Genomic DNA, 17,647 nt, shown 5'->3' on the forward strand with positions numbered 1-17,647 from the left:
AAAACACTGCTTCTGTCAACAGGCGTTGTAAGGCGCCCTTTACAAGTAGGAGGAAGCCTCTTTAATGTCAAAACATGCACAGGCCTTCCCCACCCCAGGCACCCGTCCCCATCATTACGCACGACAGTAATTACATAGCTATATTCTTTTTGTTCAAATAAAACGTTTCTTTAAGCATTCCATCATGCAAAACCACTGTCTGTAGATTTAGTAATTACACAGATCAAATTATTTGGTTTCTTTGTTTGCTAGTGTTAAAACACACCCTATAAGCCCCCCCTTACCTTCTCAGTGGACCCCGATACAATGATTGTTCCCAGTTGATTCATTGCCAGGCTATATATAGAATCTTTGTTCCCACTTAAAGAAGAAGCTGTTAAGGATAAATGGAGCTTAACGTTAACAAAATCATCAGGTGTTCAGTAGTGAGTAAGCAAAAACTGGAAGTTTAATTATTCAATTTAGAAAATCTTATCTTTATGAGCACTCTAAAGAAAAGAATCTATAATAAAGACAATTGTAAACAATAATATTCTTACCAAGTTTAACATCTTTTCTGAATTTGAGTGTACACAAGTGCTCAATATTTGCTAAATTGACTTGCACTGCCATTTAAAAACTATCCACATAAGTAGTGTATTTTCAAAGATATGCAAGTGCTAATATATATATGAGAAACATGTCCAAAGTCTATTTTCAAAGAAACACAAATCAAAACAAAAATATTATTTTTACCTATCAAATCAGATAAAAAACAAACAAGGTGATATTTACTTATCAAAAACACAGTAAAATGACATTCTCATATATTACTTGTGGGAGGATAAGTTGGTACAACTCTTCTGGAAAGAAATTAGGCAATAATTTGTAGCAAAAATGTCCATGCCCTTTGATTCAGAACGAAATATTACTGCAGTGAAAACAATTGCATGTAAAACTATGAAGTAAGATACATATACAATTTTACAATACAGAATAAATATAAACAAACATACTGAGAAGTAATCAGTAAAGGAGTTAATATACATAAAGTATTTAGAAAAGTAATTGCTTGTAGGAAGGGCTCAATAAATGTTAGCTATTTCATTATGTGAACCAGTGTCACCCTAATAAATTCAATTAATAAAATAAATAGGTGGGGAATTTCCCTAGGAAAAACAAACAAATAAACGTTAGCTGTTGGTATTATTTGCATAACCATAAAAAACAAATGTGAGGTCCTCTCTAAACAATTCTAAGCAAGACATATATCTGCTGCAGAATCTGTAGCCACCGCGCCTGGCGCCTGGCCTCTGGACTGTCCTGCTTTCCTGCTTTGTTCCCTCTCGTCAGTGTCTCTCTGAGGGGGCCTTACGTCTAGAGAGAGCTAAGTGACAGACCGTGAGGCCCCAGCAGGGACCAGCTGCTAAATCACTGGGACAGTGTTCAGGTGAAAATCAAGAACGAGGGGAGAATAGTGTTTAGACTTTCACTTATTTCTAGGGGAAAAAAGCAAAACTATATACAAACAGTGATAAACAACCTCCCAGCTTGCACCTCCTGGCCCACACTAGCTTTTATTAGAACTGCCTCAGATATGTCAATGTGAGTATTCAAGTCCTGACAAACGAAATGTATAATACAGGAATCTAGCTAGTTCAGGCCCATGCCCTAAACACAGACCTTTCAGGCCAGGCTTAGCCAAAAATGTGCTCCTGCGATTCCCCTCTGACACATGGCCAGAGGACTCTAGTAGGTCTGGGCCAAGCACGAGACTGAGTTTCAAGTCTAGACTTGTATGGTCTGACCTGGTAATGTGAGATCTCTTAGATGATGAGGCATCCATGCTACTAAACTGCTGTGAACGTCTCTGAATTGCCTCTTGAAGTGCCTCGGCCTCCCTGAACTCTTCTGGAATTGGCTGGATTCTTTAGGGCTGCTCTGAAAGGTCCTGCAAAATTAGTACTGAAAACCTTTCCTTTCGTTGCTTTGGGTATTTTCCATCTTGGCCATTAACTCAAAGACTCTTAATATATAGTAACGCTTAAAAGTCAGAAACTGCATACTGTCAGGTAATGACCGCCTTCACCAACAATATCTGCTGAGCGTGTGGCTCTGGGCCAGGCTACGCTGGGGGAGACCCCGAGTAGTGGTAAGACAGACTCTTCTGCCCTGCAGAAACTCACACTAGCTCAAAGCTAAGACATGCACATGTACAATACACCAGGGGACACCTGGAGAAGTTACTGTTTTTAGACCCAGTGAGGAACTAGCTGCTCCTTGTTCAAACATACTCTTGGGGGCTAGAATGCTGTAGATAGAAACACTCTCTGAATATGAACCATTGCCTTGATGCAAACTTAACAAAGATGTTTTATAAACCATTCTTTATCTATGTCAACTTGGAGCACTTTCAAAGAAATATTTTTCAAACACCTTACTTGTGACAGTGTTATTTGAGGCAGTCAATGCTGTTAGAGTATTCACATCCCAAAGGAATATTTGTCTGTCCAACCCAGCCGATGCTACCAGTTCTTTATCCTTGGCATATGCTAAGGCCTTTACATAATCCTGTAAGCACAGAACACAAATACCATAAGAAAACGGGCCACATAAAGTCCCGAGTTCCCAATGTCACAGTAAAGACAGAGAACCTGGTAGCTGTTTTACCTTATGCGTCCTTAGTGTCGACATGCAGAATCCTTTGTGTGCATTCCACACCTTTACCGTTGTGTCAGAAGAAGCGGATATTACTAGAAGAGGCAAAGGATTAACAAACACCTTAGTAGGATCACTTATCACTATCTGAAAGACTTATCATGAAACGATGTAACGTTGTTTCAAACTAATGTTAAAACACACATATATACTTGAATATGATAATATTCCTCACATTAATTCAAACATCTGTTCATGCTTACACACACACACTTTCAAAAGCTTTTCCTGGAACCTATTGTATTCTGACTCAGATATTTTTTTTAAATAGGCAGGATAAACCTTTTAAAAAGTTCCAGTTGAGGCCCTGGCCGGTTGGCTCAGCAGTAGAGCGTCGGCCTGGTGTGTCGGGGACCCAGGTTCGATTCCCGGCCAGGGCACATAGGAGAAGCGCCCATCTGCTTCTCCATCCCCTCCCCCTCCTTCCTCTCTGTCTCTCTCTTCCCTTCCCACAGCCAAGGCTCCATTGGAGCAAAGATGGCCCGGGCGCTGGGGATGGCTCCTTGGCCTCTGCCCCAGGTGCTAGAGTGGCTCTGGTCATGGCAAAGCAACGCCCCGGAGGGGCAGAGCATCGCCCCCTGGTGGGCAGAGCGTTGCCCCTGGTGGGTGTGCTGGGTGGATCCCGGTCGGGCGCATGCGGGAGTCTGTCTGACTGTCTCTCCCCGTTTCCAGCTTCAGAAAAATACCAAAAAAAAAAAGAAAAAAAAAAGTTCCAGTTGAACTAATTTGAGTGGGAAAGTTTCTCTAACACACACTGAAAAACCAAGAAATGGATCTTACCATAGTAAGAACAGAAGGAGATATTAATCAGGTTGAAAGAAGAACACATATTATATGAGTCTATTTAAATATAGTTAAAATGTAGGCAAAACAAACCTACAGTGTTTAGAAGACAGAGGAGCAGGCATCTGGGGGCAAGGAGTAGTGACTGAAGGGGTGGCCCGGGGACAGCAGGGAATCTGGGAATCTGTCTCCTGATATGGGTGTCTACCTTGCAAAATTTTATGCAGCTGTACTCTCAAGGTGTGCAAGCTTTTCTGCATGTATGTTACATTTCAATTATAAAGCTTACATAAAAAAGCTTATATAAAAAAAGAAAAATACATCAAATTAAATCAAAAGCTTTTTGAAGGCCAATAACCAAAGAAATACTCACATGTTTTCCCATTACAACAAAGTACAATGTCATTTACCCAGTCGGTATGGTGTTCCATAGACGCTATATATGGGTCTTGCTGAAATTAAAAGAAAAATCATATGGATGTCATTAGTTTATCCTAGAGAATGAAATACATTACAAATTACAGATATGTTTAGATTCTTCAATTAGTTTGACACACTGCTATAAGACCTCAAGAGTTGATGCTTCCAAATAACAGGCATAAACAGAAGTTTTGTTTCAGGACAGAAATAATGGATTTTATCAGGACAAATGCCTAATTTTTATGCCTTGAGTTAGCGAGGGTGACGATGGCACAGGAAGGGGCGTACCAGAAAGGACAGGAACAGGCCTGCAGGCCGGGCTGTGACCCGGCAGGGAGCTGTGACCCTGCAGGGAAGGCGCACAGCGGGCAGCACCAGCGGAGGAGAGGCGGGAGCCCACCTGACTGCGGAGGACGAGGAACCCTTTTGCTCTCCGCTTCCTACCGCGGTGTTTACCTTCTGAATTCACTGTTTCCTCGTGATATCTACAGCCCTTCAGAGAAGAAATGGAGGCCGAGGGCTATAGGAGTACTACCCCGTCACCATTTCAATTCAGTAATGTGAGATTCTTCTCCTCCTCTCAGTTGGCTTAATTACCAGGAGAGGTCTCTCCAAGAAGAGTATTTAGTTACATCCTACCCCCAAGACAGGCGAGTTCCAGACACTTCGTGGGCAGAGAGCACAGCTCTCTACGAGTCTGTTTAGAAACGGTGCTCTTCAATCTTGTCATAAAATGAAGACCAGTTAAGATGGTCGAGGGCAGGATAGGCAAGTTGCTTGATTCTTCCAGGTCAGTTTCTGTGTCTTTTCAATAATTTGCTTGAAATACTATTAATTCCCTGAAAGGTGACTTTCCAATTCAAATATAAGTTCCAAAATGCACTTAAAAGTCACGGTTCTCTTGCTATCCAAGTGTCTGAAATTAGGCCACCACTATTGCCACTGGTTAAAGAATCCAAAACTCACTAAACCAAAGTCCATTTAAAGAAAGAGCATCTAGCAAGTGTGCAAAATAGTGGGTCTTTTTTTGGACTGAATGTCAGGTTTGCAGAGCTTGCTAAGAAGGCACAGACTTTTAAAACTACAAGGTTCAGCAGCAGGGGTTTGAAGTTAGAGAGGCTCTAATTCTCTGTCACTTACTAGCTGTCTAGCTATTGAACCCCATGGACTCCTCTGAGCCTATTTTCCCGTCTATGACCATGACCTGTAATGGCTGCCTTGAAGAAGTATTGCGAGAATCAAGACCAGATTGGATACGGAAGTGCTAAGAGAGTATGCTACCTAGCCAGCAGCTCAGCGCATGCCCTTCTCACTCCCTGAGTCTTCCTTTCTATGCCATTCACAGTACAGGTATTCAAACAAAATAGAAAACGAGTTCCTTGCCATCTGGCTGGGGACTTATTTTTACATATATTTAAATCCTGGTCCCTGTTTAAGAAAGCAGACTAAAATCTCCAGAAAAGGAACACGCTGCCTTCATAGTTTCACACCAACTTTGTATTATCTATAAGGCCCTATGGGTTTTGTGGGTAACCTAATCACTTTTAAATGAACAAACCAAATACTTGTTCAAGATTAGTTATAAAGGTAAAAACATACTCAACCTTTTCATAGCAGCAATGAAAAGAGTTGCCAAGAAGCTTTGGGGGAACATATTTAAAGCAGAAAAATAAATTGTTGCAAGTAATCCCCCTGCCAGACATACCTCTTTATTTTTTTTGTAGAAGAAAGCTCTTATCAGAGTCCTGGCTAAAATATTTCTGAAACTCCCCTAAGGGTGTTTTTCTAAAAGGTTCATAGAATTCTGGCTGCAGTGTCTTTATAGAGTGTATTAAAGAACTCACTGCTCACAGATTACATCTGAAACCATGGAAGGTACACCATATTAGACAGACCAAAATTTATGGAGCGTAGGTTTCAAGTGTAAACTCAACCCCTGCCTTACCTTGTGCTGATTGACGCTCCATATCCGTATGATGGAGTCCCGACCTGCGGTGAAGAGTCTATTGAGTGCTGCATCCAGCTGCAGGGCATTGACTCCATTTCGGTTGTACTTCTCCACTTCATCTCGAATAACATAGGAAACCTGACAAGTATGTCAACAGTGCTTTTTATGAGGTAATAGAACAGGCAATAAAATACAGCCTACTCATGGCCAATCTGGAATTCAAAATCCCTTGTTTTCCAATATAAAACCTATTTTTCAATACAATAAATTAAAAAAAATGTTTTATTGATTTTAGAGAGAAGAAGGGAGAGAACAGGAGAGAGACAGGAATGTTTTTGTTTGTGACTTGATCAAACTGGCAATCTCTGTGCTCCGGGATGACGTTCCAACCAATCAACTTATCCAATAAAAATTTTATTTGGCTCTATAAAGACCAAAGGGCAGAGGAGGGAAGCATGACATTAATTAAAGCCTAGTCCAAGATGAGCAAGTCTGATGCTAAACTACTGCAAGCGCTTCCTAACTGACCTCCTTTCCCATTTTCACTTGTCTTTAATCCATTTCCCACCAAACAGTTAGTACTGGTAACTGGAACGTTTCACCTCTGCTCAAAAAACTTGTCCAGCGCTTCCTCTATGTCAGTGGTCCCCAACCCTCGGGCCGCGGACCGGTACCGGTCCATGGGCCATTTGGTATCGGTCCGCAGAGAAAGAATAAATAACTTACATTATTTCCATTTTATTTATATTTAAGCCTGAACGATGTGTTATTTTTTAAAAATGACCAGATTCCCTCTGTTACATCCATCTAAGACTCACTCTTGATGCTTGTCTCAGTCACGTGATACATTTATCCGTCCCACCCTAAAGGCCGGTCCGTGAAAATATCTTCTGACATTAAACTGGTCCGTGGCCCAAAAAAGGTTGGGGATCACTGCTCTACGTGACTCATGATTTGACCTGAACTCGTCAACATGGCCTCCAGTGCCTTGTTCACCTCTCCTGCCACTCATCTTTGCTCGCCCCGCCCCCATTCCTCGCACACACTGTGACTCCAGACAGTTATGTGTGCTGGTCCCCTCTCTGTGGCCAATCCTACTGCAGTCTTCAGGTTTCTGTTTAAATAATGCTTCCTCAAAATAAGCCTTCTCTGACCTGGCAAGCAAATGAGGTTTGTGTTCCTCTAACACACTAAACTTTTCCTTTAGAGCACTTTTAGCTATTTTGCTACTGTAGGTAAGTTCTCTCTGCTTCTTGTGAAACTCAACAGAATCAACCAAAAGTGATACTTTTCTAATTTAATGAAATAAAGTGATACTTTTCTAATTTAATGAATATAATGGTAGATGTGGGGGCATGGGGCAGAGAAGAGGGGAGACCTATTTACAATAGCAACAAGAATAAATACCTAAAATAACTGACACAAAGTACATAAAGAAACACTTGAATAAAGGAGGTGCCATATTATATACAGCACAGGAAGATTCAAAAATTAATCGTTTCCTAAATTTGTGAATTTAATCCAACTTTGGCCAGAATCCTACTGGATTTCTTTCTACTTGACAAAATATATAGTCAATGTGTTTTGGGGAATACCCAGTCATTTTTTTAAATGACTTTAAAGATCTTTAAAGGTATTATAAAGCTACCAGAATTATAACGAAGTACCATAATAGGAATATATAAAATAATCAATGGAATGGAACAAAATTTGGAAACAATTTTCCTATTATAAATTTTTTATTTTGATGTAAAGAGTGTTTCAAATCAATGAGAGCATGATATATTATTGAATAAATTATCCAGAAGCATCTAGTTATTCTACTGGGAAAAAATTATCCATTTTTGAAATCTTAAGCCAAAATGAATTTTCATGTGGATGAAAGATCGAAATGGAATAATTTAATAAAAAAATACTTTAAAAAATACAGGCAAATATTTACATAGACTATATTGAGAAGGCTCTGCTAACATGACAAGATAGCAATCTTTACAAAGGAAATGAGCAATGCAGGTCTGACCAAATACAAGTCAAAGCCTTTCTATGCGCACAAATGTTCACCCCAACATCACTCACAAGGGCCACAAAGTGGAAACAACTCAACTGTCAACTGACAAAGGGTAAACAAAATGTGGCATACGCATGCAATGGAATGTTATTCCGCCATAAAAGGAGTGAAATACGGACACATGCTACAGTATGAATGAATATTAAAAGCATTCTAAGTGAAGAGGCCAGTTATAAAATGAAATGATTCTATTTATTCTAAATGTCCAGAATATGTAAAGCCACAGAGACTGAAAGTAGATTAGAGGTTGCCAGGGGCTTAGAGGACAGGAGAATGGGGAGTGACTATTAATGGATATGGGGTTTCTACTGATGATGAAAATGTTCTGGCATTGAGTGATCAATGCACAATTTCGTGACTATATTAAAAAAAATGAATTGTATACTTCAACAGGGTGATTTTATGTGAATTTTTATCTCAAAGCAGTTTTTAAAAATATATATACCTTCTTGAATATCAAAGAATAATATCAGCAAAGTTAAAAGTCAAACATCTAACTGGGAAAATAATGAAATAAACCCCCAAGTTTACTCTTGACTACATACGAAAATTCCTTACAACACAACAAGTCAAGCTCTCCAACAGAAAGGGGAATAAAGATCATGGAGAAAGAAAAAGAAAATAGCCAGTGAACATCAATAATCAATGACACGAAAAGGCCAGGGTTGTATACACAAAGACAACAAGGATGTTGTCTTAACCCAGTTCTTTGGGTACAAGTAACTAACTAAATCTACTCAACCCAACTTAAATTGAAAAAATAAAAGAACTTCAACATAAGGATATAAGATATCTAACAGCCCAAAGGCAGGAAATACAGTTATGACTCATAAAAGACATTTTAAAAATAAAATCCTGACACTTCTCTGCTGAAGCTTTTCACAACATTTGAAGTTCAGACTCCTCACCTGTTTTGGTCCCCCTACCCTCACACTCACTCAGACTGACTTCCCCAGCTTCTTTCACGGAGGTCACACCAAACTCCTTTCTGTTCCTCAAACACATCAAGCTCTTTCTTTTTCTCTTCCCTTCGTCTTGACTGTTCCCTGTGCCAGGAAGATTCCCCACCTCTCCAATCCCTACAGGAACTCTTCCCCCAGCTGTATCTTATCTGGCTCACCTCAACCCTTCAGGTCTTAGCAGAAAAGTCACCTCCTCTCATAGGCCTTCCCTGATCACCTCCCCTATGGCTTATCCTACTTATTTCTTTCACAGTTCTTACCACACCCCATATTTATCTTTTTTGTTACATCTTCTTCATTAGAATAAGTGGCAAGAGAGCAAGGAGCTTGTCTACCTTGTTCTGCCCACCACTCGTTATCGTATCTGGCGTAAAAATCATTTAATAAACATTTGTTGCATGAATCAGATATTAGAAAGTCATCAGGAACCAAGTTGGTTTGAATGTCAATTTCACTCTCTCAATCCCTCCTTCTCCAGGGCTTTCAGTCTCCCCATCTGCTTCTCTCCACACATTTCCTTTAACAGAAATGAGGCAGCATATACGAATCTTAATTTTCAAATTTCTGGGAGATTATCCGATTGGTCCAGTGGGAAAAAAGTCAGTAAATAACAACATGACTGTCAGGTCCTCATTCCAGGTGGAAAGTAATTCTTAGCAAAATAAGTCTGGGCCACCTCTTCAAAGGTATCTACCACAGACATGTGATTTAAAGTATCCTAATTGGATAGACTGTGGCACATGCATAAAACAGAATACTATTTAATTATTAAAAAGGTTGACATAGATCTACACCGGCTGACATAGGAAGAAAGTTATATTTAAGTGAACTATGTGTGGTCACACACAGTCATGTATAATAATCATTATTGTATTTCAGAAAGTTAAATATATATTTAAAAATAAATATACAAGTTTGAAAGAACATAAATGTATAAAACCACCAGTAGTTATCTTGACTGATGGAGTTATGGTTAGTCACTCACAGTCACTCACACCTTTCTTAAATGTTATGAATGTTTTACAATGGGTATATATCACCTAGTTAATTCTTACCTGTACTTAGAAAGTCAAACAGTACTGAAAGACCACAGTGAAAAACCATCTACCTACTGTCTGTAGTACTCCCCATACCAGTCTTAATCCATAGAGGTAACTCATTTCAACTCCTGGTTTCTTCTGGATAGTTACTGCATTTCTTGAAATACTGTGTTTATTTTACAGCTTTCTGGCTTATCCATTTTAGATCGACCTATTTACTCAAGCTATGGTAGATTAGAGTGTAACTCTGAAACTATCCCCGATACTCCGCCTTCCATTCTTCCGTTACAGATATCTTGCTACTTTTGATTGAATCAATAGTCAGTAGTACAGTTTGACTTTGTAGTTGCTATCTACTGACTAGCTAAGTACTGCATTATGGATACATTTCCTTCCTCAGAGAGCTTTTTTTTCCCTAGAAGAGTTCTATCTTCCCTATCTCAATGGTTTCCTCTACTCTGACTTCGATTTTCTTTCCTTGCTGTACCATATTAGAGATCCCAGCAAGAACCCACGCCACTCCCTTCTCCCCGAGGCTCCCCTTAGCACTGTCCACCTCCACTCCAATCCGCTCGCTGCCCTCCAGGCCTGCTGGCTTAGCTGTCAGCTCTGTGCTCCCCTAGATGCTTTTCTGAGCTAGAGCTGTTGCTTCCTGAGTTGCAGGGTCTCCCCTCTTGGTTTGCTCCCAGTTTTGCTGAAGTACATCCCTAGGACCTTAAGAAACTAACACAGGCAAAGGTACACGGGCGGTGACTCAGCCCTTGCACGCCTGAAAAGATCTTTTCCTTTACACTTGACTCGGCAGGACAGAGAAGTCCGTGTAGAAAACTGCCCGCAGCTTTGGGAGGCACCGCTGACTTCCTCTAGCATCCCTGTGTTGCCACTGAATTCAATGTCACTCTGTTTCCTTCAACTTTACAGGATCCCATTTTCATTCTCTTCCGTGTCACCACCAGCACCAACCCCCAAGCTTTTCAAATCTTTTTTTAATCATTTTTGGTCCTTTTATCATTAATCTTGCTATGCATTTAGAAAGCCTTTTCAACCTAGAAATGTGTCCACTTCAGCTCTGGGAAATTTTCTTGTGTCAATTCACTAACAACTTGGAGGGCAGTGTTCCTTACAATTCCCATCAGGCAGATGTTGGCACTGTCGAAATGACCTTTCATCTTTTATGCTTCTATATTATCTTTGTCCTTCTGTAAGACTTCCGTAACTATTTTAAAACTGTTTATTATTATTATTATTATTGGTAAATTTTAGTATGATGGGCAAAATAGAAATAGTCCCTTCAATAAGGAAATGCCTAAAGTATGGTATAGCCATTCTATCTGGTCATTACAGAACAAAGGTGAACTATATACAGTGATAAGTTCCAAGATATATTACATTAAGAACTTATTTAGGGGGAAAATGGCTGTGGAGGAAAGGAAAACAGGATTCGTTTCTTTCAGAAAATATTGACTAGGCATCCCTCCGCTGCCAGGCTGTATTCTGAGGCTGAGGACAGAGCAGCGAGCACGAAAGCCCTCCCAGAGCTCTGCCATTCTAGTGAGGGAAAGGACAGAACCAGAAGTGACAGCAAGTTATGTCCCCCACCCCCCAAGATACAGGTAACCTTTCCGGGCAGAAGAGATGGAAGTAAAACAAAGAGAAAAGTAGAAGATAGAAGCAATACATGAAAAACTTCAATTAGGGCAGAGAAGAGGACTTGTATCTAATTGCCCTGACTTGCTTTAAAAAAGGACGGGTCGGGGGAGAAGGTACTGTAAGAATCAGCAAGGGATGAGACCTTCAGCAGGAAGTATGCATTTTGGAAGAGATAATTAAGGGACTTAGGCACAGAGAAAATAATAGAGTAGCCCTCTGGCAGCAAGTATCCAGTTAGGTTACACAACTAAGTATTTGCAGTTGGCTCAGTAAGCATCATTTCATTTCTCCAGCAATTGGGACCTACACAAAGAAATCAGATAGTGGGTGGGTCCACTGAGCTCCAAGCTTATATATCCCTAGTTATTTGTAATGTGCCACAGGGTAGAAGCAATCAGGAGAAAACTAACTTTGGTTATTTTATTTCAAGATAATCATATTAGTTAGAATTGTTGACATAATAAATTACCCAAACTTAGCAATTTCAAACATTTCCTTTTATTCTATTTCACAGTTCTTTAGTTCAGAAGTCAGCCTGACTTAGGTGGGTCTTCTGCTTAGGGTCTCTCATAAGGCCAAAATCCCCAATAGTCTTGGAAAGCCCCTGTTCCTTCTGGCGGCTCTGGGGGTTTGATTTGAGGACCATTCAGGCTGGGAGGTGAATTCAGGTCGCTGTGGCTGCGGCAGTGAAGGCCCGGTTTCCTCGCCCCCAGAGGCTGCCTGCATTTCTTCTCCTGCACTCTGTGGCTCTCTCCTGCCACAGAGGGTCCCTCTCCTGCCTCAAATCTCTCTGACTTCTGTCTCTGGCTGGAGAAAGTTCTCTCTTAGACCCACGTGGATAATCAGGATAATCCCCCTAATTTAAGGTCTGTAACCTTAATTACATCTGCAAAGTTCTTTCTATCTTGTAACATAACATATTCACACGTTCTAGGGACCAGGGAATGGCATTTTGGTGGGAGGCATTCTGCACACTACCGTAACTAAACAATTTTTTATAGAAATCTGTGGATACATTATGGAATAAGAACAAAATTCACAATATTTTTAGGAAGAGAAGGGAGATTTTAAAGCATTTTAGGCGCACCAAGGGGACACTCGGGGCTCCTCCCCCCTGACGCCCCTGAGGTGTGCATTAACGCCTCTCCACCTGCTGGTCCCACAGACATCTTACTCATGGCAGGTCCTAACTTAAGCTCCTGCTAGTCCTTCCGAAACAGCACTTCCTGTGCTCCTCCTTGATGGAGTTAATGGTAATGCCCTTCTTCCAGTTGCTCAGGCCCCAAATATCAGTGCCATCCTTACTTTAACTTCTCTCATTTCCCATCCTGCCAGCAAGTCATAATCCAAAATTCAACCCTTCTCACACCCCTGGTGAAGCCTCCGTCACACGGCATCTGGATTCCTTCACTAGCTCCTGGGCCCCCTCTCTGTCCTCGTTCACCAGTCCTATTAAAACACATGTATATATATTCCCCTGCTCAGCATGCACCACTGCTCATCTCCCTCTAGCCTAGGCCCTTACTATGACCCGTCGTGCTCTATGCGACCTCTCTGATTTCACCTCCTCCGCCTCTTCCCTCACTCACTGCAGGACAGCCACGGAGGCATCTTTGTCTCACACACAGGCCAGGCACACGCCCACCGCAGGCCCTCCGCAGTTGATATTCTCTCTGGAAAGTGCTACCCCTGTATGACAATCTCGTGTCCTCATTTCCTTCAGACCCTCACTTAAAAGTCAGCTCTCAGCCACGCTCTCTCTGGGCCCTGCAGCTGCAATTTCCCTTCCCACCTCTGCTGCTTACTACCGCTGTGTAACTACCTTAAACCTCTATAGCTGATTTCCCCCCAACCACTTATTATGAACAATTTCAAACGCACACAAGAGGTGAAAGAATTTCCCAGCGAATATTCATATACCTACCACGTATTTGTATTCTACAATCAACGTTTTCTACATTTGCTTCACCTCATGACCAGCTAGCCAGTTGATGTGTTATTTTTTGATGCCTTTCAAAGTAAGTTGCACCCCATTAATAACACTTCCCCCTAGATACCTCAGCATGTGTGTCCATAGCTAGAGTTCATTATTTATTCATGCTCCTTTTTTAAAAGGTGAAACTCACTTATGTACAAATCTAAGTGTATACATTGTTACGTCTGACACAATAACATACCGGTGGAACACAGACACCTACGAAGACACACAGAACGTGACCTGACCACCCCAGAAAGGTGCCTCATCCTCTTCCCCAACCTCTACACCTCACTCCCAAACTACTATAGATCTGGTATTTTCCACCATGGACTAGTTTTGCCTGTTCTATCACATCTATACATGGAATCACACAGCTCTTTTCTGTATGATACTTCCAGCTATCAAGCTAAATCAGGCTAAATTTGGCCAAGAAAAATTGGCCAGATATCAGTAGTTCCCTGGGCTGTTTTTCTTGCTCAATCCTGTGGACCATGACTTTTTGCTCAAATCTATATTTCCTGTGTGTTAAGTTTAAAAGGTATTCTGAAAAGCAGTCTTGCCCGACTTCTCCACTCAGTGGTTCGTAGAAAACTGTCCATGGGCCAGATCCTGTTTTTAAGTTTGATTGGAACATAGCCACACTTATTCATTTGGGTATTATCTATGGACGGTTTCACCTTACAATGGCAGAGTCCAGTGGTCACGACACTGAATGGCCTGCGAAGCCCAAAATTCTTACCATCTGGTCCTTTCAAGAAAGTCTGTCAACCCTGTTCTAACAAATGGCACGCTGGCACCACAGCTTTAAGGACCCATCCTACATAAAAAGTAACTCAGATATGGCTGATCTGTACAGGTCTTCCCTGGAAAAGCCAGGATTTGGCACTACCCTAATTCCTTAAAAAAGTATTGAAGATGAATCAACCAACCTGGAACTGGGACTCAGAATCAGGAGCAAAGACCACACTGAGCTCTGAATAACTAATACTTAGGTCTACAATAACTAAGTATTCAGAACAGCAGGGAAAGGAGTTAAGTACTGCTCGAAGAGACATTTGTTGGTTACCTCCCCATTCCTCACTTCTATTCCCAATGTTTTTTCCTTACAGCAAGCAAATTCTAGGAGAAACTGTACAGGGGCTATTTAAGGGGCTCCCTGTTACCTTGGACAGCGTGATGAAAGGACACAAGGTCTGCATTACCCATACTGCAAAAGGGAAGATCCAGAGCTGCGAGTTTGGAAATAGGAGGACAACTTGTCAGCAGCCCTGTGGTACAGCTGACGTTACATCACTTGTTAGGGTAGAGGTCACAATGAGCCCTCTGGCTCATTGCATGAGCTAGCACTACTTCTTGAGTTTTCATTTACATGAGCCTATACAATGTTTTATTATGTGAGCCTTGGTTAAACTGGATTCGGAGTCATTTCCAAGCAAGATAATTGCTATGAAAGGCCAAGTATTTAAATTCTTGAACCATCACTGAGTATGAGGGCATGGTTGTTGCTCCTAATCCAGGAATACTAGTGACTTTAGTCCAAACTTCCCCCCAAGAATTTTGAAGCAAATTGAAGAAGAGGCCATAGTTGAAGGAAAAATGGACAGAGAGAGAGAGCCAACCAACAGACTCAGGTTGTAAGAAAATTGCAACACTAAGGGACCACCAGGGAGTGAAAAGACTTGCTCTGATACCTTCATTAGCAGGAAAATAACTACAGCATATACCTGAATTCACGTATCTGATTGTCTGATCATGTTTCTGACAATCACAAATCCAGTCTTCTCCCTCACACTCATTTCTAGACTTCTTACAAGTTGAAGATGACAGATGTGCTCATTCTTCATTATGTCTATAATTAATAAGCAGCATATTCGGATCCTTCTATACTGGTTATTTATCAATGTTTCAAGGGCTCTTTTTGGCCTATTATTTGGTAATGAAGCTCGGGACTACTGCCTCTTGGTACAAGACACAGCAACCAAGAGGCAAAATATATACTTTACCAAAATGGAAAGATGTTTCTTATATATAAGAGCAAAGAATATTGTAAAAAGTTGAAAATTATGAAAGTTTATCTATGTTAAAGTAAAAAATATCCTATTTCCTGCCTTCCCCAAATGATACATAATTTAATACACCAGAGATAATCACTGTTAATATTCTTCCACAGTTGTTTTTTTTTTCTTTAGAGAGAGATGGGTAGATAGGGATAGACAGTCAGACAGGAATGAAGAGAGATGAGAAGCATCAATCATTAGTTTTTCTTTGCGACATCTTAGTTGTTCATTGATTGCTTTCTCATATGTGCCTTGACTGCAGGCCTTCAGCAGACTGAGTAACCCCTTGCTTGAGCCAGTGACTTTGGGTTCAAGCTGGTGAGCTTTTGCTCAAATCAGATGAGCCCATGCTCAAGCTGGCGACCTCAGGGTCTCGAGCCTGGGTCCTCTGCATCCCAGTCCAACGCTCTATCCACTGCACCACTGCCTGGTCAGGCTCCTTCCACAGTTTTAAATGTATTATCTCCTCTGTGGGAATGGTACCATGTTATATTGACTTGCTTTTTTTGACTTCTGGACACCTTTTCTTTTTTAAACAATACAGATCTACCTTATCTTTTTAACAACTGCAAATTAATCCACTATATGAATGTACTTAAGTTCTCCCACTTAACTACTCACATGGACAGATCTTTTTCACAGTTCCTATACTGAATAACACCCTTGTATAAATAGAGAAAGCTATATGCTTATATACTTTGGTAAAATAATTTTTAAAAGAGGAATTGCTGGATCAAAGGTAATTTATATTTAAAATTTTGACAAAGAATAAGACATAAAAACAAATATTATGACTCCATTTAGAAAAAAATATGTAAATCAGATATACATGCATGAAGAGTTATAGAAGACTGGTTTTCAACCAGTAGCAATTTTGCTTTCCAGGGGACATTTAAAAATGTCTAGAGTCATTTTTAGTTGTCACAGCTGGGAAGGTGCTAACATCTGGGGTAGAACCCAGGATGATGCAAAACTCACAATGCATAGGTATCAATATATCAATAACACTCAGGATGAAAACCCTGGTCTAGGATTATACATTGCACTGCCCCCAGTCTTCTTTGAAGAATGGTGGACAATTATCATTTATTGTATTGTTTGTGGCATTTTGTTTGTTTGCTTTTGCAGTGAACATGAACTGATTAAAAAAAAAACACTTCCATCAACAAAGATTCTTCCTCATGTGGAGATAAAATCAATCTCTGTGGCTTTTCACATTGGTTCTAGACCTTGGGGAAAATTTTTGAAGGCAGCTAGCAAGGCTCACTGAATCTTCTCTTCCACAGACTAGCCTTAGTTCTTTTGAATGCTCTCTTCATAGGAAAGTTTTAAGTCATTTCATTGATCTGACTGCTATATCTAATAAGAACAAGACGACAAGTGCTGAACCGCAGGTCTAGTTTTGTATACTGATCAGCGAAGAGGGGAATATTTCCTCTCTCATTCTACATACAATGGCTTATATTTTGCTTATTAAAACACTCAGTTTTTCCACACAACTGCAGATTTAATTTCCCCATCCTATACTTTTATATCGCCTTTTAAGCCTGATTAACTCTTTTTACGACCTTAAGGACTGTATCATTCTAGTGTCTAGAATACAATTGTTACAATTTTGAAGTACATTGTAGTCAGGAGGGGACAGTCTCCCCACATGGCCTGCATGCTAGGTAGGGCTGCTTAAATTCTGTCACTTAAAAATCACCTAGCAGGGCCTGACCAGGCGGTGGCACAGTGGAGATAGAGCGTCGGACTGGGATGCCCAGGACCCAGGTTCGAGACCCCCAAGGTCACCAGCTTGAGCGCGGGCTCATCTGGTTTGAGCAAAAGCTCACCAGCTTGGACCCAAGGTCGCTGGCTCGAGCAAGGGGTTACTCGGTCTGCTGAAGGCCCGCGGTCAAGGCACATATGAGAAAGCAATCAATGAACAACTAAGGTGTTGCAATGCGCAATGAAAAACTAATGATTGATGCTTCTCATCTCTCCGTTCCTGTCTGTCTGTCCCTGTCTATCCCTCTCTCTCTGACTGTCTCTGTGTAAAAAA

At 40.8% G+C, this 17,647-nt stretch overlaps 1 protein-coding gene across 2 annotated transcripts in view; it reads right to left on the reverse strand.

Moving 5' to 3' along the window:
* Positions 1 to 17,647, reverse strand: part of WDR48 (WD repeat domain 48) — a 38,707-nt gene that overhangs the window by 19,549 nt on the left and 1,511 nt on the right. For both annotated transcript variants that reach the window (XM_066244435.1, XM_066244434.1), the window contains exons 2-6: positions 5,846 to 5,986; positions 3,854 to 3,932; positions 2,650 to 2,732; positions 2,421 to 2,550; positions 285 to 373 (exon numbers count right to left, since the gene is read on the reverse strand). In XM_066244435.1, coding sequence (XP_066100532.1) covers positions 285 to 373; positions 2,421 to 2,550; positions 2,650 to 2,732; positions 3,854 to 3,932; positions 5,846 to 5,986 — 522 coding nt within the window. The remainder of the gene's footprint in view (positions 1 to 284; positions 374 to 2,420; positions 2,551 to 2,649; positions 2,733 to 3,853; positions 3,933 to 5,845; positions 5,987 to 17,647) is intronic.

The sequence above is a fragment of the Saccopteryx bilineata genome, chromosome 10 (assembly GCF_036850765.1).
Source record: "Saccopteryx bilineata isolate mSacBil1 chromosome 10, mSacBil1_pri_phased_curated, whole genome shotgun sequence".
NCBI lineage: Eukaryota > Metazoa > Chordata > Mammalia > Chiroptera > Emballonuridae > Saccopteryx > Saccopteryx bilineata.